Source organism: Chelonoidis abingdonii, chromosome 12, assembly GCF_003597395.2.
Source record: "Chelonoidis abingdonii isolate Lonesome George chromosome 12, CheloAbing_2.0, whole genome shotgun sequence".
NCBI classification, from domain to species: domain Eukaryota; kingdom Metazoa; phylum Chordata; order Testudines; family Testudinidae; genus Chelonoidis; species Chelonoidis abingdonii.
This window is the reverse complement of record NC_133780.1, coordinates 6620958-6645897: the sequence shown is the minus strand read 5'-3', so window position 1 is coordinate 6645897 and position 24940 is coordinate 6620958. Positions and strand designations below refer to the sequence as shown.

General features: G+C 54.0%; 2 protein-coding genes across 3 annotated transcripts in view; one reads left to right on the top strand and one right to left on the bottom strand.

The window, feature by feature from the left end:
* The window catches only part of LOC116821107 (uncharacterized), a 17433-nt gene extending 12601 nt beyond the window's left edge, over positions 1-4832 (bottom strand). For both annotated transcript variants that reach the window (XM_075071577.1, XM_075071578.1), the window contains exons 1-3: positions 4749-4832; positions 4075-4201; positions 3420-3533 (exon numbers count right to left, since the gene is read on the bottom strand). In XM_075071577.1, coding sequence (XP_074927678.1) covers positions 3420-3533; positions 4075-4201; positions 4749-4772 — 265 coding nt within the window. In that variant the 5' untranslated portion in view covers positions 4773-4832. The remainder of the gene's footprint in view (positions 1-3419; positions 3534-4074; positions 4202-4748) is intronic.
* Positions 4833-15426: 10594 nt separating this feature from the next.
* On the top strand, positions 15427-24039 carry LOC116821118 (zinc finger protein RFP-like). Its single transcript, XM_032774032.1, has 7 exons — positions 15427-15892; positions 18556-18651; positions 19253-19477; positions 20095-20117; positions 20850-20965; positions 22610-22669; positions 23528-24039. Exons 1-7 carry the CDS (start codon positions 15476-15478, stop codon positions 24037-24039), a joined length of 1449 nt encoding a protein of 482 aa, XP_032629923.1. The 5' UTR covers positions 15427-15475.
* The last annotated feature ends 901 nt before the right edge of the window (positions 24040-24940 follow it).

The window sequence follows — 24940 nt, the reverse complement described above, 5'->3', positions numbered from 1 at the left end:
CCAGGTGGGCTCTGCCTGCTTCCCCTCGCCAGCCCGAGCCCCCCTGCTTCCCCGCTGGGTCTCTGATATCCCCCGGCCTCAAGCCCCGCCTCAGTCCATTGTCTTCTCTCCAGGTAAACAGGGTCGTAAACAGGAAGGCCTGAGTCCCCTTTCCTCGCAGCTCTCCTCTGGTTGGAACCGGCTGGTCAGGTCACCGGGGTCCTCTCTCTGCCATTGTCCTCCCACTGGCCAGAACCGGTTGTGTCTCCTGGGCTGGGGTCCCGAGTCCCTCTCCGGTCCTCTGTAACAACAAACTCCCTCTCCCCTCACCTCGTTAAACCAGTAACACCCAGGTACATTGAGTCCCACCCCCTGTGCATGCAAACTCTGGAAAAGACAGAAAAACCCAAGAAAACCCCCATTTCTTCACAACTGGTGCTCTGCTCTTGATCGCACCTTCAAAAGTTTTGATTTGGTCCCGGCGGCGGTTTGGCGGAACCATTATTTTGTCCCCTTGGGAACCAGACTGACGTCTCCGGTTTACACGGCCTCGTCTTCTATTAAAGTCTTGACGAGGGTGTGGTGGGGGGTAGGGGTGCTGAGGTTGTGCCCGAAAGGACCTCTGTTGGGTCTGCGGGGTGTGCATGCCGAGGGAGCGCATTATAATATGGTTATCCTTAAGGCTTTGGAGCCTAGGGTCCGTTTTATCCGAGAAAAGACCCTGCCCCTCAAATGGAAGGTCTTGAATCGTGTGTTGCAGTTCGGGAGGTAAGCCGGAAACCTGCAGCCACGAAATTCTGTGCACTGTGACCTCTGACGCAACGGTCCTAGCCGCCGAGTCTGCAGCGTCAAGGGAGGCCTGTAAGGAGGTGCGGGAGATCTTTTTGCCTTCCTCAAGGAGGCTCTGGAACTCAGGGCGGGAGTCCAGCGGGACCAGCTCTGCGAATTTGCCCATGGACTGCCAGGTATTAAAGTTGTATCTACTGAGCAGTGCTTGCTGGTTAGCAACACGCAACTGTAGACACCCTGCAGAGTATACCTTGCGGCCCAGTAGATCCATGCGCTTAGCCTCCCGCGATTTTGGGGCGGGGGCTGGCTGGCCATGGCGCTCCCCCTCGTTCACAGACTGCACGACCAGAGAGCATGGAGGAGGATGGGTGTAAAGGTATTCGTACCCTTTAGAGGGTACCATATACTTCCTCTCCACGCCTCTGGCCGTTGAAGGGATGGACGCCGGAGATTGCCAGATCGAGTCCGCTTTAGCCTGTATCGAGCGGATAAAAGGCAGGGCTACACGCGTCGAGGCATCCGAAGATAGAATGTCCACGACAGGGTCCTCCACCTCGGGAACCTCCTCCACCTGGAGGTTGATGCTCAACACGACACGGCGGAGCAGGTCCTGGTGGGCTCGAAGGTCGATGGGAGGCGGGCCCGAAGTTGAAGTACCCGCCACCGCCTCATCCGGCGAGGAGGAGGAGGAAAGACCGGGGACCAAAAGTTCCTCCTGTGGTTCTTGTTCCAGAGGGGGGGGCCGTTTCTGGAGCGCCCTCGGGTTCCTGGATTGCGGTCGAAATGTCGTCATCTGGTGGAGGAGGACGACTGACGGTGGCCTCCGGTACCCGATGGACGGAAGCCGCAGATCGCGACACCGTGGTGGGATCACCTTGGGCTTGGTGGTAGGCCCAAGGCGTCCAGAAGGACCATTGCGGCGGCTGTTCCATTCCCTGGGATTCAGGGAGGAAACGGGTGTGGGGATCCACATCCCCATAGAGAGCGCTGTCTGGGCGGGGACGAACCCGAGGGGTGTCTCGACGGCCAGGGCGGAGCAGATAGTCCGTGAGGCTGGTACCGGACGTCCCGTCGTGTTGGAGAACGGTACCGGGAGTCGTACCGGTGCGGAGACCAGGATCTACGACCAGCACGGTGCCGGAAGGTCGACCGGGACCAAGAGTAACGACGGCGGGATAGACTCTGTCGAGAGCGGTGCCGGGAGGCAGATCGTCTTGACGAGTACCAGTCGGGGGAACGGGACCTGGAACGGTGCTGCGAGTACGACCGGCGCCGAGAGGGGGATCGGTGCCGGGACCGCGAGTGGTGTCTGGAAGGCAATCGGCGATGCGAGCGGGAGCAGTGCGGGGACCTTGACTGCGACCGGTGCCTGTCCGTTGCTCCCATAGACATTGGTCTGAGCATAGCTGGCTTCCCCGTTGAGGAAAGGACCCGCACCGGCGGTGCCAGGGGTTGAGGCAGAGAAGGCTCAGTAAGGGCTATCAGTTCCCTTGCCGTTGCGAAAGTCTCCGGCGTGGTGGGAACAGCGAGCTCGACCAAGGCATGCGCCGGGGAGCTGTCCTGCACCGGACTCGACGGCTCTTGCCTGGCCGGAGTCGACGGTGCTGGGATAACCGGTGCAGCGGCAGATGGCGGTGCCAGCCGGCACGGTTTCCCATGCTCAAACTGCGGTGCCAGAGCTGCAGCCGCAGGAGCCTTCGACTTCTTCGCCTTCGGCGAAAGGGAGCGGTGCCGGGCTGACTTCTGCGCAGGAGACTGTTGGTGCCGCGGTGTTCTGGCGGTACCGGCTGCCTCCGGTGCCGACGAAGAACTTCTGCCTGGTGCAGACTGCGGTGCGCTCGGTGCCGGAGCTGCAGGGGTCAGGGCCGCTTCCATCAGGAGCTGCTTTAAACGCGAGTCCCGCTCCCTTTTAGTCCTTGGCTTAAAAGACTTACAGATATGGCACTTGTCTGTAAGATGGGATTCCCCCAGGCACTTCAGGCAACGAGCACTGTTTGAAACCGGGAGAGCCAGGCATGAGCCCGGGTCCCGGGAGGGGTGAGGAGGATTAAACCTCAGCCCTCTAACTATCTACAATAACTACACTAACAACTACTAGTAACTACTAAGAATTAACACTAAACTATAACTACGAACTAGAGATAAAGAACGGGTGAAACGCTAGGGAGGTGGAGGTCAGCTAAGCCGCACTCCACTGTTCCAACGACCAACACGGGCGGTAAGAAGGAACTGAGGAGCGGCCAGGTTGGCAGGGGTATATATGCGGTGCCACAAAGGCGCCACGCCAGGGGGCGCCTGCCGACCCGCCGGGTGTTGCTAGGGGAAAATTCTTCCGACGAACGTGCACGCAGCGCGCGCATACCTACTTGGAATGGATATGAGCAAGCACTCGAAGAAGAAACCCAACATACTAAAACTGCACAGACTGAGCAATTGGATTCTGCCTCCACTTCCAACCCAAACTTTTACAGAGAAGGAAAGTAGGGAAGGAAACTCCTGCAGTTAACAGGACACACGTGAAGTGATATCTGATGCCTGCAGCCCTGGCTTGGGTGAAATGAGGAAGAACTGAGGGCATTTACTGATACCTCATTTCTGGGATTCTCAACTTTTTCCTTCATTCTCCAGATGGTTTGTGTGTCAGTTCTCACCTGCGTGGGGGCTTCTCGGAAGTTCGCTTTTCTCATAGGCCTGGAGATCGGGCACCCACGGCTCTTTCCCTTGTTCCAGCCGGGTGATCAGGTCAGGTTTGGGAATGGGGAATCCTGTGCAGGGAGTGAAATCAGACTAGATCAGGGTGCACGGAGGACTGAGAGCATCTCTCAGAAAGAGAGAGCGTCTGTCAGAAAGGACATTCCGTGAGCGGAATCTGTCCCTGCGCTTTGCTGGGAAGTGTGGAATCTAAGAGGACGGGAACGTGGGCACTGAGCCCCCTCGGGGGAGGCAGACATCTGGGGAGGTAAGGGGAATTGTGACACATACCCAGCTCCAGTGCTAAACCCCTGCCTATTTCTAACCCTGTGGAGCCTAGAGCCCTCCGCATGGCTGGAGCTGTTCCCAAGGAGGAGGGAGAAGAGCGATTCTGTGTGCAACAGAGAAACAACACAGACAGGACAGTACATGGCCTCTCCACCTTGAAAGCTAGCGGGGTTGGGTGGGGATGATTTAATACATTTCTTAGGTTTTGACACCCTGGTCTCACTGGAGAGCGGTGAGGGAAGAACCTGACCAGTGTCAGACATGCAGATCCCACCCCCACCCCCACCCCTCCAGCTTCCAATAACCAAGGCGCCAGGAATCCCTTACCCAGCGACGTCACCGTCTCGTAGTTCTCCTGCATGACGTCCCTGTAGAGGGCTCTCTGAGCGGGGTCCAGCAGAGCCCCCTGCCCCTGGGTGAAATACACAGCCACCTCCTCGAAAGTCACTGGCATCTGAAACACCAAGAGTCTCCCCCACTCAGCACCTGCTGCCCCAGCCACTATCCCACTAGCCATGGAGGAGAAGGGCCAGAGAAGCAGAATCCTCCCCGCACCCTGCTCAGAGCAGCCAAGAGGCTTCGGGGGTGGGAGAAGGTGAGAGCTCCTTGTCCCTCCAGCACACGGAGCAGGGCAGGGTTTTCTCATTTCCCACATACCTGCCACCCACAGGCTGATACAGGAAGCAGAGCTCTGAGCCAGGGATGGGGACAGGAATCCCAACAGCTTCCCTGCGTATTTCACAGCAGCCTCTGGCCAGTGGGGTCAGGCTCCAGCACTGGGAGTCTGGTCAATTTTCCCAGCCCTGCCCAGGGGGGTGTTTCCTGGTTCAGAAATGGGGGAATGTTTCCCCTCCCCCCTACCACCAATGAGATTCTTCAGAAAAATCAGACCCAGGCTGATCATGTTCCAGCAGGTTTATCAGACCCTGTCCCACCCTGGGTGATTAACCCCTCTGCAATACCCCTCCCCCACCACCAAAATCTCCCTGACAATCTCCTACCTGAGCTGCCTCCATCATGGCCATTTCCCTGCCCTGTATCCTGGAAGACGGGACGATCTGGAGCGAAATGTGGACGCGATTCCTCAGTCTGTCAGAGGAGCAGGAAGATTGGGCAGGTTTCATAAGGGACATGTCACTCCCCAATTCCCCCCAGGCTCTCTCCCTGCAGACAGACGCTCTGATTTTAGGACTCTTGCTATGCTGGGAAAAAACCCAGTTAGTTCATTCCCCCCCTGGCCTGGCTCCCTCCCCTATTAGAACTAACCCCACCAAGTCCCTTCTAAACCTCCCCAGAACAGCATCTCTGAGCCAAACGCTGGAAAAAGAGCAGAATCAAAGGAGTCATTTTAGGGCACTGCCCCACGGTGTATTGTAACCCCTCTAGCTCTGCCCCGTCTCCCTCAGTCGGGCGGTGCTCAGCAGAGTCAGCAACTGGCTTTTCCTCCCTCAGCTCCTCCCCTTCTTCCCAGGACAGCTGACTGCCCCGGGGGTGCAGGGAATGGATCCGGCCAGGACTGGGAGCTGGGAACCTCCCTCCCCATTCCCGCTCCTGCTGCCCTTCCAGTCTCTCCCCTCTCCCTTTTTAACTTCTTCCCTCACCCTGGGAAAACGGGCGACTGCCCCATTGCCCTGGGCCTTTGCTCTCATCAGGCAGCTCAGCTACTGACACTGGTAACGGGGGCTGAACCCGGCTGTGCCACTGAGGGCAGCAGCTCTGGGTCTCACTGACACAGGGAGCCCCTCCCCTTGTAGGCCAAACTCCCCAGCTGGTCCCTGAAAGGGGCACTTTGTGCAGAGTCATTTCCCTGCCCAGCTCCAGCCCTTTCCCCAGGTCTCTCCATCACCTCGAGGCTCAGGGGCTGGTATGGTTAGAGGGGTTCCAGGCACTGGAGAAAGTGCCCTTGGGCTGGTCTCAGAGGGGTGGGATGAAGCGGGAATGTTCTGAATTTTTGCTCTGAATACTTAGTGTGTGTGCCTTAGTTTCCCAATGTGTTACTCAAGTATCAAGCTGGTGGGATACAGGTGTGTGATCACTGCAGAGACTTCTAGAGGGCAGGTGTGACTGCAGAGTGGCTCCCTGGGCATAGAGAATGGCCAGAATTCTGTATCCTGGCAAGCAGTGGCCGAAAACAGTTCTCTACAAGGAGCCAGCCCAAGCTCTTGGAGAACAAAGAGAGAGGGGGAGGACAGGTGACCTGTTTTCCAGGGAAAGAGAGAAGGCACGGAGGAGGGGCAGCTGAACGTCACTGAGCGTGGGGGGCTGGAAGCGGGTCAGTCTCCTGGTTTGGGACTCAGCGGGGAAAGTCCAGGGCTCGGGACTCTGGATTTCCCCCCAGATGGACTTTGCTGAAAGCTCCTGATTTCTGTGCTAACAAGCTCTGTTCTATGTTGTGTTCCCAGTGACCAATAAACCTTCTGTTTTCCAAGTCGGCTGAGAGTCACAGCTGACAGTGGAGGTGGGGTGCAGGGTCCCTGTGCGGAGCAGATCAGGTTTGTCCTCAGGCTGCCCCCAGGGTTCAGGCTGGGCCGTGTGCCCTCTCTGAGGATGGGGAGGCTGGAGCCACACACTCAAAGGGTGTGTGGGGAGGGAGTTGGGTGGTACTCAAGGCAGTGGTGGATTAACAAATTTGCTGCCCTAAGCCTGCACAAAATTGTCCCCCTCCTTCCGCTCCTTCACAGCACGCCTGGGAGGGAGGGGGGGGAGGTGTTTCCTGGTTCAGATAGGAGAGTTTCCCCTCCTCACACCCGCCAATGGGCCTCTTCAGAAAACCAGCCCCAGGTTGATCAGGTCCCAGCAGGTTTATCACAGCCGGTCCCACCCCTCTGCAATACCCCCTCCCCCTTCTCTCTCCCTCCCTCCCTGCGCTTCGCCGCGGCAAGCCTGGGCGGGGGGAGAAGGGGAGATGCGGCGCACTGGGGGGATGGCAGCGGTGGAGAGCTGGGGCGGGGAGCGGATCCCGCCCGGGTTACTCCCCGCGCCCGCGGGCCCCAGTTCGCCTCTGCTCCGCCTCCCCCGACCCCCCCGCTACTCGCTTCTCCCTCCCTCCCAGCGCTTCCCCGCCGCAAACCTGGGAGGAAGAAGGGAAGCGAGGTGCGCCTGGGGGAGGAGCCGGGGGGGTGGGGGAGGCTGGAGAGGCTCCTGGGGAGCAGCGGGAAGGGCCCTGCTGGAGATTCCCCTCTCCCGGCTGCAGCCAGGGCTCCGGGCTCCCAGCACCAGCCGCCGGGGCTCGGGGATCTCGCCGGGAGCCTGGGAGCCAGAGTCACCGCAGCGGCTGCGAGTCACTTCCTGCTGCCGGGCCGGGGCCCAGAGCTCGCTGCTCCTGGGTCCTATCGCTGCAGGGTTCGCGTTGCGGCATCTCTGGGGCCGGCTCCTGTTCCACTCCCAGGCTCTCAGGACAGAAGGGAGGGACCGTCTTCCATCTATCGGGGGAAATAGGTGTCACATTTTTTCTAAAATACTTAATGGACTTTACGAGAAACCAGTAAACATGCGCAGAGGTAAGCGGGGAAATGGTCCCGCTACTGGGGGGAACTTTCCTGACTTAAACACCCCCAGATGGAATCGAATAGCAGAAGGATCTGAGTCCTCTCTCCCTCTTCCTTAACGCAGAGCCTGCCTCACCACGAGGGCTCCCCTTCCACTCTGCTGTGTGGCAAAGTCCTTATATCCCCGACAAGGCTGGGCCCAGGCTTCCTGAGGGGCTCATCCCCCAACCTAGTTATGACCACTCAGGACACAGGCTAGAGCATCCCTATTCCAGGGCACTTCGTCCACTCTGGACACTTCCCTGACCATTGTCTATACCCCAGAACAAATGCAATTTACTAAACAACAAGCAATTAAAAACAATCAGGAAACAATGGAAAAGGCGAAAGGAAAACACTTCGCCCCACTCTGCGGACCTGGGGGAAGCACAAAGAGCATCTGTGGGATGCCCGGGAGTTCACAGTCTGTCCCTCCCCCGTCCCAGGCCTCCTGGCCAGGCCCTGGCTGTGCTGCAGGGATGCTGCGGGTCAGGCACAAGCATTGACAGTGGCCACACAACCTCAGGCTGTAGGTGACAGGACCTTTCTTCCCAGTGTCCCTGGAAAGGTGCAAATCCAGAGGTCAAATAAAAAGCCCCCGAACTTGGTAATCTCTGTAACTGATTGCGGGGGCAGGGGGGCAGACTCGTGATCTTTGAGCACTTCTGGCTGCTGACCTAGTTCCGTCCCTGCGCCCCCCACCCCCCGGGTTCCACGGGGTGCAGGCCGTGAACTGGGACACCCCCATGTGGGGGTCGGGAGAAATGACAGTACGACGGGGATGACGTCATCAGCTTCCACGTCCAGCCTCGGGCCCATTACCCCTGTCTGCATCCCAACTCCCAGAGCCATGGCATTGCTCCCGGATCCACCTCAAGGAGGTGGAGGGTGCGCAGAGAGGGATAAGTTGGGGGCACCGCACCTCTATTCTTTTCTTGTCCCCTGCACTCATGGCAGGACTAAGTATTATCTAGACCATTCCTGGCAGGGGTTTGTCAGCTGCATGACCCCCCGACCAGTCAATTTTTGCCCCCTGGTCAGACCCTGGCTGCCCCCCTCCTCCGGTTTGCCCCCTTTGGCTCTTTTTAACCCCTGTAAAAAGCAGCACAATCCCAGGCTTAGTAAGGGCAGGGTGAAGGGCAGTGGCTTCATCAGATGTTACTGAGCATGCCCAGTCCACCATAAGTAGCACATTCCTACCTGGAGCAGTTTTCTGTACTGCACCTGCAGGAGAGTTAATTAATCCACCCCAATGGGCGATAGCAGCTATGTCTGTGGAAGAAGCTCAAAAATAAATAAATGCCAATTGACTCTCCTTCAGCAGGAGTCAGGAAAATGGGAAATGCCAACCAGAGGGGATTTCCCTGGCAGATAATTCCAACTCTCCTGGACCAGACGCCATTGCCACAAATGACAATCCTACGGGCAGATGAAAATTTTTCCCCAAAGCCCCTAGAAGAGGTTAAAAAGCTGAAGAATGATCAGCTCTGGTCTGAGCATGGGCAGCAGGTATAGCAGGCCAGAGGAAGGGAGGTTAAGCAATAGTGGTTGAAGCATGAAAGGACATAGGAATATTTAGCGCATCTGGCATGTAAATATCTTTTGACTCCGGCTGCAACAGTGTCATGAGATTGCCTCTTCTCACTTGCAGCATTATCTCCTGAAAATGGAAACAAACTTGTTTGTCTAAGCGATTGGCAGAGGAAGAAATAGCACTGAGTACACTTTCAGGCTCTGAAATTTTACATTGTTTTATTTTTGAGTGCAGGTATTTTTTACATAATTCTTCATTTGGAATTTCAACTTTCACAATAAAGGGATTGGGCTACAGTACTTGTAAGAGCAGAATTGAAAAATACTATTTCTTTTGCTGGAGGTTACAGTGCAAATACTTGTAACAAAAATTAAAGTGAGCACTGTACACTTTGTGGTCTGTTGTAATTGAAATCAATATATTTCAAAATGGAGACAATATTAAAAATATTTAGAGAAATGGTTATTCTATTATTAACAGTTCAAATAACCATGTGATTAATCAAGATTAATTTTTTTAATCATTTGAAATCCCTAATTCCAATTGATTTCATTGGTAAAATTATATGGTAAGAAAGAGAAAGGCAGCAATTTTTCAGTACCAGTGGCTGTGACACTTTTGTATTTTTCTGTCGGATTTTGGAAGCGAGTCATTTTTAAGTGAGCCAAGAAGGCAAGACAGATCAGACTCCTGAGAGGAGTACAGTGGTGGGGAAAGGCTGAGAGCCACTGGCATATAGGACTAACAGAGAGAGCACACTGGAGAACACACAGTGGTGGGGGGGGGCACTTCAGCGGTTTACTGGACTACAACTGAGGGACAAGAACAGCACCTGCAATCCTTCAGGAATCCAAAAATAGAGCATGCTTTGCATTCATGAAAAGGGGGATTTCTGGGAGGTGACTCTGGGAGAATGCTTTAGCCATGGATTTTACCTGTAAAAGTTAAACTCAGACTATCTGAATCCTGTTATACCTGGTGTTCGGTGTGTAACCTGTTGGTCTTATTGCTTCACTCACTCTCTCTTCAATCTGAACTAATAAACTTGTTTGTTTTCACTAAAAATATATCTCAGTGCTGTGATGTTCCACTGGGGCTGATCCTCAGTTGAATCAAACAAGCTGGTGTGTTCCCGACGGGTTACCTGGGAATTTCTGAGTATCCCCCAGTGGAGAGGGGCTGGACACTACAGAAGGACATGTCAGGGGGGCTGGAGACAAGGTTGCGCCTAGTGTTAATCTGTAAGGCAAAGTAAGGACTGGTAGAGCCCTGATGAGTTTGTGTGCGGAGGTTAAAGGTTGAAGCAGAAGCATATCCCCCTCGCACTGAGACACGTGGGGAAACAAGGAGATTCACTGTCCAGGGTGTTGGGATGGTGCTGAATGTTTATGAATTACTGTGCTTCTTATTAATGAATGTGGTGAACATGAATGTGGCCTGGCTTGACATGTCTGAATTTGCTAGAGGATTCTGGGAGCAGGGCCTTCTGAGCATCCAATGGTTACTGTGGAAATTTTCTATTCTGCATGTCTGTTCTGTTACTGACCTTTGTCAGTCAATATGCCAGCTCACTAGGTAAAAAAAAAAAAAAGTATAATCACGAGATCAGTGATCTTGGCACAAGCTGACTTGGGGCAAAATGACCCCTTTGGAAGGCATCGCTCTGACAGGCTGAGTGAATGATTGATGAGAGTGTAAACGTGGGGTGATGTCTAGTGGGTACTCCTTCAGCCAGGGCTGGTGCAAGGATATTTTGTGCCCTAGGCGAAACTTCCACCTTGCGTCCCCCTTGCACATCGATTCATTGAGTGGCAAATCCTAATGAGCTTTTATAGACCCCAGGGGCCAGCCTGCCCAGGGGCTGCTCCCCAGACTAGGTTTCCCCCCTCCTTGCCCCCTGAACTCCCGTGGAGGGAGCTGAGCCCCCCTGTGAGCCCTCCCCACCCCGCCCCAAGTCCATTCACTGGCTTTGTCGGGCTTGAGCCACTGCACGGGGAGGAGCCGCCTTCTGGAGGCACTGGAGAGCCAGAGCATCCCACTTGCAGCAGCAGTGAGCACCAGCCATGGAAGAGCCAGCGCGGTGCAGGAGGGCAGCAGCCCTCCAAAGGCGGCAGCATTGCTAGTGGGGAGTAACTGCGCCCTCCACACCTCCTGCCCAGGCTGTGGTCCGGCGCCGCCCCCCCCCCCGGGCGCACCTGCAGTCTGCAGCAGATGCATGCGGGTGCTGGCCCCCATGTGCCCCCCAGTTCCCCCTCACCTAGAGTTACCGTATTTCAGCAATCAAGAGGATGGGCGAGAGCCTCGCCCTAGCCCCACCCCCATCCACTCCCTCCCACTTCCCATTCCCCGACTGCCCCCCTCAGAACCCCCAACTCCCCCCCTGCTCCTTGTCCCCTGACTGCCCCCTCCTGGGACCCCTGTCCCTAACTGCCCCCCAGAACCCTACACCCTACCTAAGCCTCCCTGTTCCTTGTCCCTTGACTGCCCCCTCCTGAGACTCCTCCACCCTAACTGGCCCCATAGGACCCTACCCCCTACCTGTCCCCTGACTGCCCCAACTCTTCTCCACACCCCTGCCCCCAGACATACCCCTGGGACTCCCACGCCCCATCCAACCACTCCCCACCCCCTGACAGGACCTCCAGAACTCCTGACCCATCCAACCCTCCCCCTGCTCCCTGACTGCCCCCCGAGACTCCCCTTACCAGGCCCATGCTGATCAGACACTGGCTCCACATGGAGGCAAAACACGCTGCTGGGCTGCCATGCGCGCAGCCCCTCCCTCACAGAGTGCTGAGGCAGTAGGAGGTGGGGGCAGAGAGGCAGAGGCAGCGGCTCACACGCCTGGGAGTTGCAGAGCCTGAGTGCGACAAGGGCGGAGCTGGGGGATGCATGGAGGTTGCCACCCGCATGCATCTGCTACAGCCTGCAGGAGCCCCGGGGGGGGAGGTGCCGGGCCACAGCCTGGGCAGGAGCGAGAACAGCTGCTCCCCGCTAGCAGCACCGCCGCCTTTGCAGGGCTGCTGCCCCTCTGCACTGTGCTGGCTCCTCCATGGCTGGGGTTCGCTGCCGACACTCTGGTTCTCTGGTGCGTTCCCTTTTTGGCGCCCCCAACCACTTGGCGCCCTAGTGGTTGCACCGGCCCTGCCTTCAGCAGTCTCTTGCAAAGTATTAATTAGGAGAAAATTAGTAATAAAATGTCCACAGGGCATATGACTCCTTTGAAAACCACTGCCTCGGGGGAATCCTTGATAGACCAGGTGACTGAAAATAGAAGACAATGAAAGAGAGAAATCCTCATCTAGATCAATTGCTATACCCACTTCGCTAGCCAATCTGAATACTGTGTGGGGCCAGCATAAATATTGAGGGTTTATGCTTGGGGAATTGAGGCTCACTAGGGAGACGTGAATTAGATAGAATTCCAGAAGCAGTATAAGATTTTCTTAAATAAACTGTTGCGCATGGAGTCTGCTGAATCTGACTTGTTGATTGGTACCGGGAAACATTCTGCCCAGCTGTGAGCCGTTAAAGATCCATTTCAACATTTGGTAGCAGAGGATGGTTACCATGCCAGTGAATAAGTTAATTGTTTCTGAACTGGTTGGATAAGCTAAAATATTGTCTTAAGATATTAGACTCAGTAGCTGGGGAACCGAGAATTGGCTCAGATTGGTTACAGATTATTGGGAGAGAGGGAAATACACAGGCACGTGGAGTTGAATTAGTGCTATCTTCAAGTCTATGATGTTCTGCAAGTGCGGGCAAGGTGGGTTTAATCCAGAGGACAAGGGGGACACCCCGAAGCCTCCGGCTATGGTTAATGAGTGCTTTTTAAGACAGGTGTTTAAAAGCTTGGGGTCTGATCCATGTGTGATTGCTGCAGTCTCTACACTGCATAAGAAAGGTTTGGACAACTTGTGGTTGAGGAATCAACAGGGCTATTTTCCCAAGAAAGTCCAAACAGCAGCATGAGTTATCTGTGCTATGTCTCAGGCTGTAAATAAGCTCACCGAAAAGCATGATGCCTGTGAATGTGAAAAGGAAAATGTGAAACAGGAATTGGAAAAACTAAAATTGCAACCTGAAACCCAAAAATGAAATCTAGGTAGTTGGATGGTGGCAAGGGTCCCTCTCAGGGCGTGGTCAGGGAGCAGGGGGGGTTGGATGGGGTTGGGGGTTCCAGGGGACAGTCAGGGTGCAGGGGGAATGGATAGGAGGTGGGAGATCTGGGAGGCAATCAGTGGGCAGGGTTGGATAGGATAGAATCTAAATTTACCAAGCACAGAGCAATCGCCCTGTATCCCAGAGTCCGACAGCCCCACCCCACTGTGTGACATATTGGTCTGAGCGCTCTTTTCTCTCTTTTTCCCTTCTAGGACATCAGAGGCACCTCGCCCAGACACATGGCTCCTTCTCACTCCCCCTCACACTTCTTGAGATTGGGCAGGGGTTGGGCACCAGGTGAAAGCCAGGTCTCCCTTCAGCACAGTGTGGGCAGGAGCCACATTTCCGCTACTTTCACTTTGTTCAAGTTATCCTTGAAGTTTTCGTCCTGTGAACAAAACGGAAGATTTATGCATCCCATGGGAAAGATTATGAACTTGTTACATCCCTGGGGGACTGGCTGCCTGTAGACACTGGAGATGTAATATGGGCCCTTCATTGCTAGGTCTCTGCTTACCATAGGCACTGACTTCTATTTTTCCCAAGAGGGCTCCACCCCTGCTCTGCCCTTGGGCCCTGCCCCCACTATGCCCCTCCCCTGAGGCCCTGCCCTCGCTCCACCTCTTCCTGACCCCATTCCACCTCCTCCCCTAAGGCCGTGCCCTCTGTCTGCCTCTTCCCGACCCTGCGCCAACCTCTCCCTCAAGCTGCAGCCAATCTGCAGCTCGCTGCTCTCCGCCCTCCCCCAGGCACCTCCCCTAGCCACCAAACATCTGATTGGCAGCCCTGCAGAACAGCTGTGGCTTGTGGGTGCTGAACTCCCCCTGTATTTGTTCCGTGGGTGTTTGAGCTCCAGAGCACCCATGGAGTCAGCACCTCTGCTGCTTACAATCATGGGACCGAGCAGTGACCAGATAAAAAGAGTGACTTACAATGAGACTTTAGCCCATGCACTGCTGTTAATGGGCAAGTCAGTAAGGCCTAAATTTACAGCAGTGGCCTAATTGTGGGTGTCTCGGTTTATCTCCTCAAAATACAGAACTTCAGGGCACTTGTTCCACCTGCATTTGCAGCTGCAACCAAAGTCAGTGGGCGCTGCAAACCAGCCCCTAAGCACTTAGGTCAGTACCCAAATTTGGACCCTAAATCAAAAGAGATTCTTGACATTTGGATCCAGCCTCTCAGTGTGCTCTGGCTCCTGTGCCGGCAAGAACAGCTGTTTGTGTCTCCTCCCCAGCAGCTGCAGGCACAGGGAGCGCTCCTGGGAGGAGAGGGAGGGAGTGGGGTTGAGGCATGGACAGGCTGGAGGAGGGAGGGGTGGAAAGGGATAGAGGGGCATGGCCAGGGTGAAGCTACACCTCTTGTACTCTGCTGAGCTGCAACGTCTATTAACCACGTTGTTAAACTGCTGCAACACTGGACTTGGGTAACTAGCTGCATCTGCAGCAGCATCTCTGTGCAGCACGGCTTCCCCACCACAGCTGAATTCCCTCTCCTTGTCCCTAATGGCAGCTTCCCAGACTGCCCCAGGCCTCCTCAGTCTGTCCCCACATCCCCTCCTGCAGCTGCAATGGGCTAGTGGCCTGAGAGGTCTCTGTTTATCCCACACCATGTGCCCTGCAGCCCCTAGTTTGAGCTCCACGCACACCCGCTGCCTTCAGCCATTGGGTCCCAGCCTTCATCTGGGGGACAGGAGCTTGGTCTCCCTGCAGTCTCTGGTCTCTCTGCCTGGACTGACAAACAGGGAGAAAATGGGGGTAGGCCTTGCTGGGTGTGGTTGTGTTACAGGGGCACCTGCCCTACTAGGGCCCAGGCTGAGCTCCCAGCACATGCCACAGGCCTCAGAGCCGCCATCGTCCGTGTGGTGGTGGGGGAGGCACTGGGTTACTGCCCTGGGGGAACTGCTGGGAGAGGGAGGAGACTGACCTGCTCACAGACAATTTTAACAGTTCTAAAGCTTCAGCTTCTTGACTCTCAGTGTCCACTGTCATTAAATAGTTCTGGTCTGACCAAAATGTTGTCTGATCCCCCCATAATTTCCCCCAGCTATGAATATTTTAATTGGAATGAAACACTTAAACCTCAGATTTTTGTGCAACTGTGGAAATTTAAATCAATAAATATAAAAAATGCTTAAAATAAACATTATCTGTCAAAATTATGTATTATAAAAAAATTCTGCCCAGCCTGACTATCACTGACACACAACTGTTGCTCATGCAGGCTCCTCTTCACAGGAGGATGCCTCAGGGACTGACTGGAGGCCAGGAGTCCTTTGGGTTTTAATTAAAGGCTAATTTCACTGCAAGTTCCCTGTCACAGGTTTGACTACATTTTTTCACTAAAGCCTCCAGGGGTGAAATTGGCTGGGTCCTTCCTGCTCAGCAAACAGCCTGAGCCATTTTCAGGCAAGGAACCATCCCCTTGCTGCTGCAGGCGAGGCATAGTTTGAATTCAGGAATTTGAAACAAAGTCTGTTACAAACTGCCCAGAGGGAGCCATGGCTGCAGAGAGCCCCGTGGAAAGTCTCCAGGAGGAAGCGACATGTCCCGTCTGTCTGGAGTATTTCACAGAACCTGTCAGTGTGGAGTGTGGGCACAATTTCTGCCGAGCCTGCATCAGCCAGTGCTGGGAGGGATCCAATACAGCCCCCTCCTGCCCTCAGTGCAGAGAAACTGTGCAACAGAGAAACCTCAGGCCCAACAGGCAGCTGGCAAACTTGGTAGAAATCACTAAGCGACTGAGTTTAGGGGCAGCAAAGGGAGCAGGAGGAGAGCGGGTGTGCGGGGAACACCAGGAGACTCTGAAACTGTTCTGCGAAGAGGATCAAACCCCCATCTGTGTGATCTGCGGAGAGTCCCGGGCTCACCGCACACACACTGTGGTTCCCATCCAGGAGGCTGCCCAGGAGTACAAGGTAGGGAATTGCTGTAAAATTTAATGGGTTAACTTTTGGGTTTTAATTACAAGCTAACTTCACTGAGAGTTCCCTGTTACAGGTGTGACTCATCATTCACCTCTATAAAGTCTTCATTGTACGGGAGATGCTGTAACAAAATTAATGATCTGGCAGCGTGGCAACAGAGGCAAAATATCAAGTCTTAAAAGTAGAATCTAGCCCACTCCTTCCCCAAGGCCCCTCCCATTCCCCACATTGAAAGCTCCACTCACTCCATACCCCCCTTTCTGCATTGCCCTCCATTGCCCACCCTCGTTCACTTTCACCGGTCTGGGGCACGGGGTTTGGGTTCAGGAGTCAGTACTGGCTCTTGGATAAGGCCAGAGGGTTCACATGTGGCAGGGGGCTCTGCACTGAGCCTTGCTCAGGATGTTGGGGTGCAGGAGGGGGTGATGGGTGCAAGCTCTGGGAGGGAGTTTGAGTGCAGGAGGGGGCTCTGGGCTGGGGCAAAGTGTTGGGGTGCAGAAATGTGTAGGGGGTCCTGGCTCTGGGAGGAGGGTCAGGGCTAGGGCAGAGGGTTAGGGTGCAGGAGGTGGTATGGGGAGTTGGGTGAAGGAGAGAATATGGGGTACTGGCTCCAGCTGGGCTTACATCAGTGGTGCAGCAAGGCTAACGCAGGCTCCCTGCCTGCCCCAGCCCTTCGCCACTTCCAGAAGGGGCCAAGGTGCCCCTGTGGCCCCGGGGGAGGCATGTGGGTCTGTGTGCTGCCCCTCTCTGCAGGCACCGCTCCCGCAGCTCTCACTGGCCACAGTTCCCCATTCCCGGCCAATGGGCTGCGAGGGTGGTGAATGCAGACAGTGCAGGGAATGCCGTATGGCTGGGGCAGGCAGGCAACCCCGCTGTGCCACTGGAGATTGCAGTCGACAGGGAAAGTCTCCAGAATTGACTGGTAGATCGTAATCAACCAGTGGGTGATCGTTGGTCTTGCTAGACAAAAGGTGGGGAAGGGAAACTGAGGCACAAAGTGGGGCAGCGAGTTGCCCACAGTCACCCAGCATGTCAGTGACAGAGCTTAGTATGGAACCTAGATCTCCCCAGATCAAAACCTGAACCACTTTGCCATGCTGCCATCTTCGCATCACCCCACCCGGTTATGAATTGTGTCCGTTAGGAGGGAGAGACGCCTTGATAAAGGTCCCAGGCCCACCAGGGAGATGAGGTTTCTCGCTGGGATTTTGAACTCATGTGTTGCTCCATGAAGGGTTAAACTCAGATGCTGCTGGCCTGCACTAGAGGAGATCACTGGGCTAAACGCTGCGTGGGACCTCGAGCACCTTCAGTCTGCACACAAAAGGGCTCCAGACAGCTCAGGTCCATGCCAAGTACCACTGGGATTACACTGGGTTGTAGCAAAACTGGAGCTGAGCGGTGCCAGTCTGACCTGTTCTGTTGTGTACGTGGGGAAAGACCAGCCAGAGTGGTTCCGTTAGTCCCACCAGGCAGCCTTTTAAAATCTCCCAGAATGCACTGCTTCCAGGATCTTTACCAGGGAATGGGACTGTGGGGTACCTGCCCAGGGGGCATTGACACGGAAAGAGGTTAGGACAGCACTGGGGCAACCCCCAACCCGTCCTTTATACACATCTGCATCATGTCTAATTAGGGTGGTCACCCAGGCATCCCCAGAACATAGGACATGGCCACACCTGGCTGCATGAGCCCGTCCTCACCCGTAGCAGACATCCTGCATGGGCCCCACCACCGTTTTTTTCAGGGTGTCCCCACCTGCATCATTCTGCATGAAGGTGCCACCCCAGCCCTGCCCCACCTGCATGGGTGTCCTCCTGCAGCCTCAGTCTCCTCCTCTCCCTTTTACACCAGACAAAGCCACGTACAGTGCCGAGTCCCTACCAGACAGGGACAGTGCTCCACAAAATTGGACTGTGCAGCTTCAAACCAGACGAATGGCCTCCTGACATCTCATGGGGTTTGCTCTGGTGCTTTGACCAGCTCTGTCCAACCATTGCAGTCCCCAGGGTTTCAGGGTTGAAATCCCAGCCCCTATTTAAACCCTGGTGGCTTTGGTTTGTTAAACCTTCTACAAAACTGGTTTATTGATTCATCCCCATGTAACTCCAGTGTCCTGTTATGTGAGGTACCACTAATCAGTTCACAAATATCAGTAAAGCTTGGTTATAATTGAGATCTCTCTCTAATTACTAAAAAGGCTGGACCGCAACTGGTAACAAGTCGGAATATGACACACTCCCAGGCCTTGGCTACACTGGTGCTTTACAGCGCTGCAACTTCCTCGCTCAGGGGTGTGAAAAAACACACCCCTGATTGCAGCAAGTTACAGTGCTGCAAAGCGCCAGTGTAAACAGCGCTATAAGATAATCCCCACGGGGAGGTGGAGTACCTGCAGAGCTGGGAGAGCTCTCTCCCAGCACTGGCGCCGCGACCATACTCGCACTTCAAAGCGCTCCCGCAGCAGCGCTTTGAAGTTGCAAGTGTAGCCATACCCCCAGTCTCCATTAGTAAGATTTTATCTCCTTGCTGGCCCTGATGTCATAGAGCGATTAGAACCACAGTCATCTTGGGTTTCGGGTGGAAAAACATGCACTTCCAAACACCTCTCAACTATCCAGATGAAACCTCTCAAATCATTTCTGTTTCTTCAGGAAAGAATCCAGACCCAATTGAAGACTCTGAGGAAAAAGCGAGAAAAGCTGCTGGGATTGAAAGTGACTGGAGAGAGGAATAGCCAGGAGTTTCTGGTAGGTGCCTGTTGTTATGAACCAGCAGGGACTGGCAGTGGGAGGTCTGTTTGGAGGCAGACTCCTGTGTGGCCTTGGTGAACATGGGCTTGTGTGTGTTTCTCCATGACCATGGATTGCTGGGTTAGGGTCATGTGTAGACAAGCCCTAAGCTTCCACTGCAGTTGATGAGTTAATATCTAGCCCTTGTGGCTTTCAGAGAAATCCCCCCAAGTGAACTGAATGTCCCCGTGAAGTGCTGTCCCCTGTGTCTGGTCATTTTGTGTATTTTTAAAAAGTTTTCTTCTAACTCCTCTGGTGTCTCTATCAGTGTAGTGCTGAGTCCTGCCTCCTGCTGCTCTGGGTCAGGATTTCCAGAGACCATAAATAACAGAATATGCTGACCACGACAGACATGGAAACATCAATTTCAGAAGGATGCAGGGGGAAAAGGGGAAGGTGCGAGAGAATCCCCTGCCTACTATGCCCAGGGTAAAGTCAAATGTCAGAAATCTTAGGATTTTCAAAGAAATTCAGCCTCCTGCACATGCAGCTCTCCATGAAAGGACCCCGGGCTCCATGCATATGTCCCTGACCAGCTCTTTTCCCTATTTTCATACAGAAACAAACACAAACCGAGAGGCAGAAGGCAGAATTTCAGCAACTGTGGCAGTTCCTGGAGGAACAAGAGCGACTCCTGCTGGCCCAGCTGGAGAAGCTGGACGAGGAGATTGTGAGGATCCAGAATGAAAATGTCAGTAAACTCTCCAAGCAGATTTCCCATCTTAGTGAGCTGATCAGTGAGATGGAGGGGAAGTGTCAGAAGCCAGCAAGTGAATTCCTGCAGGTGAGACTGAATGAGAAACATAGGCAGCCAGCTCCCACGCTCAGTGCTGCCCGCCGGCTGCCTGCCAATCAACTCGTCCACCTCCCTCCAGCGCCTCCCGCCTGCTGTGATCAGCTGTTCCACTGTGTGCAGGAGAGGCTGGGAGGAACAGAGAGGGAGTGTGCTCACAAAAGGAGGTGGGGTAGAGGCAGGGTGGGGGTGGAGTGGGAGCAGGAAGAGTTGGCCTGGGGTGTGGCATTGCGGGAAGGTTTGGAGTGGGAGTGGAGGGTGGGGTTGAGCACCACCGGGACAATTTAAAACCAGCACCTGTCATTAGAAACATGCCAGATCCCCACACAGGGAAGGGAGGGCTCCTGAATCCTACGCAATGGGGTCGAGCATTTGGAGACCATAGTGTAATTCAGCATGTGCATTGCAGACATGTGAATAACTATTGTTCTTTGCAGAGTCACAGATATAGAGATATAGAGATGGATAACCCCCATTAGCTCAGGGGATCCATGACTCTGGGGCCTCTCTTCCCCATATCTGCAAAATTCCTTCCCTGAGATTCCGTGTGTGTGTGTGTGTGTGTGTGTCAGACTAGACTGAAATTCTTTTGTCTTTCTCTCCTCTAGGATATTAGAAGCACCTTGAGCAGGTACATGTCTCTCTCTCACTCTCCCTCACACTTCACAACCCTGGGAAAGGGCTTGGTGGTGATGTTAGCACTGCATCTCCCCCGGCCTGTACAGCAAAATGTGTGGGGAACGTCATATTCTAGATACAAACCTCTCTGATCAACTTCATCCTGAGGGTCTCACCCTTGTAAAGAAGACTCTAGAATTCTCTATTCAGTGGGAAGGACTGACCTCAAGTATTTCCTAGCGATGTCACATCCCTGGGGGACTGGCTGCCCCAGGATTGTGGGGATGGAATATGGGCCTGTCACTGCTGGGGCCCTGGTCACTATTCAGCCCAGGGCAGCAGCGATCAAGAGTCTTTCCCACCTGAGGACTGTTTGGAGGCCTGTGTGGAATGAGCTGGGGGGTGGGGGAGTTGGTGTCTCAGTCTAGTTCTTAGAGGGCAGATTTCTATAGCACTTCACATGGGAACTTCTTGTCCCTCAGAGCATGGAGGCCAAGGAGTGAATTGGCCATGGAGACTCAATTCCCCTTTTATCCCAGAGCTGATCTCTCCAGACCAGAGTTGAAGAATATTAATGAGTCTTTGAGGGGAAGGTTGTACGGCCATGGGCTGTGTTGCACCTGATCTGAGGCTGGGAGAAGTCAAGGAATTCTAACTCCAGGCCCATTAGAGCAGCGACTCCCTAACCAGAACTTACAATGAGTCACACAGTGAAATATAATCACATGAAATTGTTTCTCTCCAGGTGCGAGAAGGGGAAGTTCCAGCAGCCAGAGGAGATTTCTCCTGAACTGGAAGAGCAAGTCAGTGGTTTCTCCCAGAAAATGATTGTGCTATTGGAGACTCTGGGGAAGTTCAAAGGTACCTAGAAGGGATCTCGGAATGGAAATTGGGATGAGCCTCTGAGACTGAGGGAGGAGAGTGGCTCTGGCCAATTGGGTCACAATTAAGTGATGCTTCTATTTCATTGTTGGGTGAGAATGTCACGCACTTGGGGTCCAAGTCACTTAGGTTGATTAATTCAAACCTTTATTTCTACCAAAAATATGTCTTGCCATGACAATTACTGTTAAAGAAAGAAATGACTCAGACTCATAGACTTTAAGGCCAAAAGGGACCATCATGGTCATCCAGTCTGACCTCCTGCACATTGCAGGCCACAGAATCTCACCCACCCACTCCTGCAATTGACCCCTAACCTCTGGCTGAGTTACTGGAGTCCTCAAATCATGATTTAAAGACTTCAAGTTACAGCAAATCCACCACTGACACTAGTTTAAATCTGCAAGTGACCCAAGCCCCACATCGCAAAAGAAGGCAGAAAATCCCCCAGACTCTCTGCAGATCTAACTTAGGGGAAATTCCTTCTTGACCTCAAATATGGTGGTCAGTTGAATACCGAGCATTTTGGCAAGACCTAACAGCCAGACATGCGGCAATGAACTCTCTTTAGCTCAGAGCCCTCCCCGTCTACTGCCCCATCACCAGCCATGGGGCACATTTCTCAAAGGTAGATCCAGCCCATCACTGGGCTCAGGTCCTGTGTGCAGCTAGTCTGGGCCAAATGGGCTGTAGGGAAGGAGAAAGCCCTTCCTCCATGTTCAGGGATCCCTTCAGCACAGGAGTCTCTGGTGCCTCCTCCACAGCAGCTTCAGGCACAAGGCCGGTTCCTGAGAGGACTGGGAATGGGGTGGGGATGGTGAGGGCAGGTGGAAGAGGGAGGGGGTGGACCAGGGACAGAGGGATGTGGACAGCGTAAAGCTGGGCCTCTGATATTCTGAACACTGGGCAAGACACATGGGGGCCATTGTCATAGGGATGTAACTCTGGCTGCTTCAGAACTTCCTCCGCCTCTGCCAAGGTCTGCACCGGCCCCTGCAGCCACTGAACAGCAGAGTCACCCCTCTCCTGCTGGTACAGGGGTGAATTTGTCCCATTGAATCAACCTTCCCCATCTCAATTTCCACAATTATAAAATGATGGTAATATTATTTCTATTTCTGCCTATGGAGGATGAGGCCCCGTTGTGCTGCTCTCTGTAGAGATGCTGAGTAAACAGACCCAACAGCTCACAGTTAGAGCCAGGACTTCACAAACTCTCAATATCCCGTTAGTGTCAGAGGGACCGAAGTGGGTAAAGTTACATTTATTCCAAAGTCTTTGCAGGCTCTGGGTCTAGGTTATGACAAAAGGCAGTAAATGAATGAGACAAACCAACTGGAGTTTGATGGGTGGGAGGGGATGAAGAAGGGAAAAGTAAATCTCACTTACAGATTGTCTGTCCTGTGATGATTGTGAGGCTACAAGGATGTTGTTCCATTGCTGGGAGATGCCCGAATGAGAGAGGAAAGAGATGGTTTCAGACCTTTTTATATTAAATATTTGAGTGTTTCTCGGTGTGTTTCTCTGTCATAATTAAAAGACAGTTCTAGGAGTTGAGAGTGGGGACGGTGTTATAAATATGAGAGGCTGAAATTTCATCTCCTTTCTCCTTCCCCCCTCCAGACACTCTGCCATCTGCACTACAGACAAAAAGAGGAGGATCCCTAGGAACATTCAGACAGGGTGAGATTACAGCTGGAGATTGTCTTTAAATTATCAGAAAATGTCTTCATGAGATTGTAGCTAAAGCTACCAACCAAACCGACACTGACCGTGACACACACGGCCCTAAAAACAACACACTGAACAGTGAGGAACTCCCATGCTGAAGTCACACAAACACTCCTGACACCAACCTTAGTGCTGAGTTCATGCCCATGCTGCTGAACAGAAAACTCTCTCTGAGCAGCATGTGAACAAAGCTCTCTGCTCTGAGGGCTGACACATCCCTCTGCTTTATCCCGGTGCAGGGGGTCTCCCCCATTGTACTTCTCCAACATTCTCCCTTTTCTTTGGTCAGGGCTGGGCTCTCCCATTGGAGCTGCTCCCTGCTTCCTGGATTGGGGAGACCCCCTCGTGCCCCAAGGCTCAGCTCCTCCCTTCTCTCTAGACTAGGGATGGGGTTACCCCACCCAATGCCATTTCCTACTCTATGGTCTTAATTGGCTCTTCCTACTCTGGCCTGCATTTAGGGGAGAGAGCTTCCCTCTGGGGTTCAAAGCTGATACCTGCCGCCTCCTGCTTCCTCCTCACTAAAACCTTCCTGGCTGTGTCTCTGATGCTGGGAATGGAGCAGCTCCAGCAGAGCGAGCAGAGAGCTGATTTCTCAGCAAGCAAATGAAAAACAAATGAAGTGGCTCCCATTACACAGACTGAAGAACTGCAGTGACATCCCTGCTCAGTCTCAGGTGCCCACGACAGGCAGCTCCCTGGGATCTAGGACTGTCCCAGCCAGAACGGGGCTTCTGGGCAGTGTGAGAAATGGTCCCAGCTTCCCCCAGGGCCAAGCTCTCCCCTAACGCTCTGATTCTCTCTCCCCAGTGAATGTGACTCTGGATCCAGAGACGGCTCATCCCAAACTTCTCCTGTCTGATGATCGGAAAAGTGTGAGCTTGGGAGGCACACAGCAGAATCTGCCCAACAATCCTGAGAGATTTGACTATTGGTCCTGTGTGCTGAGCTGTGAGGGATTCACCTCGGGGAGACATTGCTGGGAGGTGGAGGTGAGGGATCGGGGAGGCTGGGCTGTGGGGGTGGCCAGAGAGTCTGTGAGGAGGAAGGGACAGATCAGCCATAGCCCTGAGGGGGGGATCTGGGCTGTGGGGCGGTGGCTGGGTCAGTTCCAGGCTCTGACTTCCCCTGTGACCCGCCTGCCTCTGAGCCGGGCCCCCAGCAGGATCCGGGTTTGTCTGGACTGTGACCGGGGGCAGGTGACATTTATTGATGCTGGTGACGAGGCCCCGATCTTCACTTTCCCACCGGGCTCCATCTCTGGGGGGAGAATCCGACCCTGGCTCTGGTCGGGGGGATCCCGGCTCAGCCTGTGTCGCTGAGATGGGGTGAAATATCCCACTGGGGGCCCTGAAATCAGCTTTTCTAGCCTCACACGCTCTGGCCTCTATGACCTTGGAGGACTCCTGCCTACCCCTGGCTCCTCATCTCTGTGATCTATGGAAGCCCCTCTCCTTCTCTGCAGCCTCAGGGATGGAAGCAGGAGGGGTGAAGAACCCCTGGGGCTGCAGGAGGGGAAGAGGAGCCCAGAGGGGCTGATGTGGGGGCTGGGCAGGGGGTAGCACTAACAGCCGGGCTGGGCACAGGCAGCGGTGGGGGTGGCAGGGACACAATGTGAATCAATCAGGTTTGGGGATTGGGGAGAAGCAGCAGCAGGGAACGGTTTGTACAGATCTGTCCTTAGATCTCATTGGGGTCTCCCAGCCAGAGCTGCTGCCGCAGGGGCCCAAGTCACCATCCCCTGTAACTACAGGACAGCTGGTGACCCTGTAATTGTCTCACAAGGGCGAGGGGAAGGTGAGATAGGTGCAGATTGACCCCCCCCAAAAAAACAACAAACCCAAAACGTTGACACGATTTTTTTTTTAAGGTTAATAATCTCGTGATTTTTTTAACTCCTGAGGTTGGCAGCACTGGGGGAGGCAGGGACAGGGCAGGTTTAACCAGGGAGAATTAGGAGAAGCAAGAAGAAAAATGTGAATGAAAATAAAACAAGAATAAAGGGAGAGTCCAGGAGAAATGGTACAAAATTGAAATGAGAAGAGTGACAGGAAAATATCCCTGATGGGATTGGGGAATGAGCCGTTCAGCAAGAGAGGAAGGGGCAGCAAGAGGGGAAAGGGTAAAAGCAGAGAAAAGCATGGAGCAGCCATGGGGGATGATCTGTGGGAGGGAGGAGAGGTTAGTAGGAGAGGAAAATAAACAGGGATGGGAAGTGAGGGC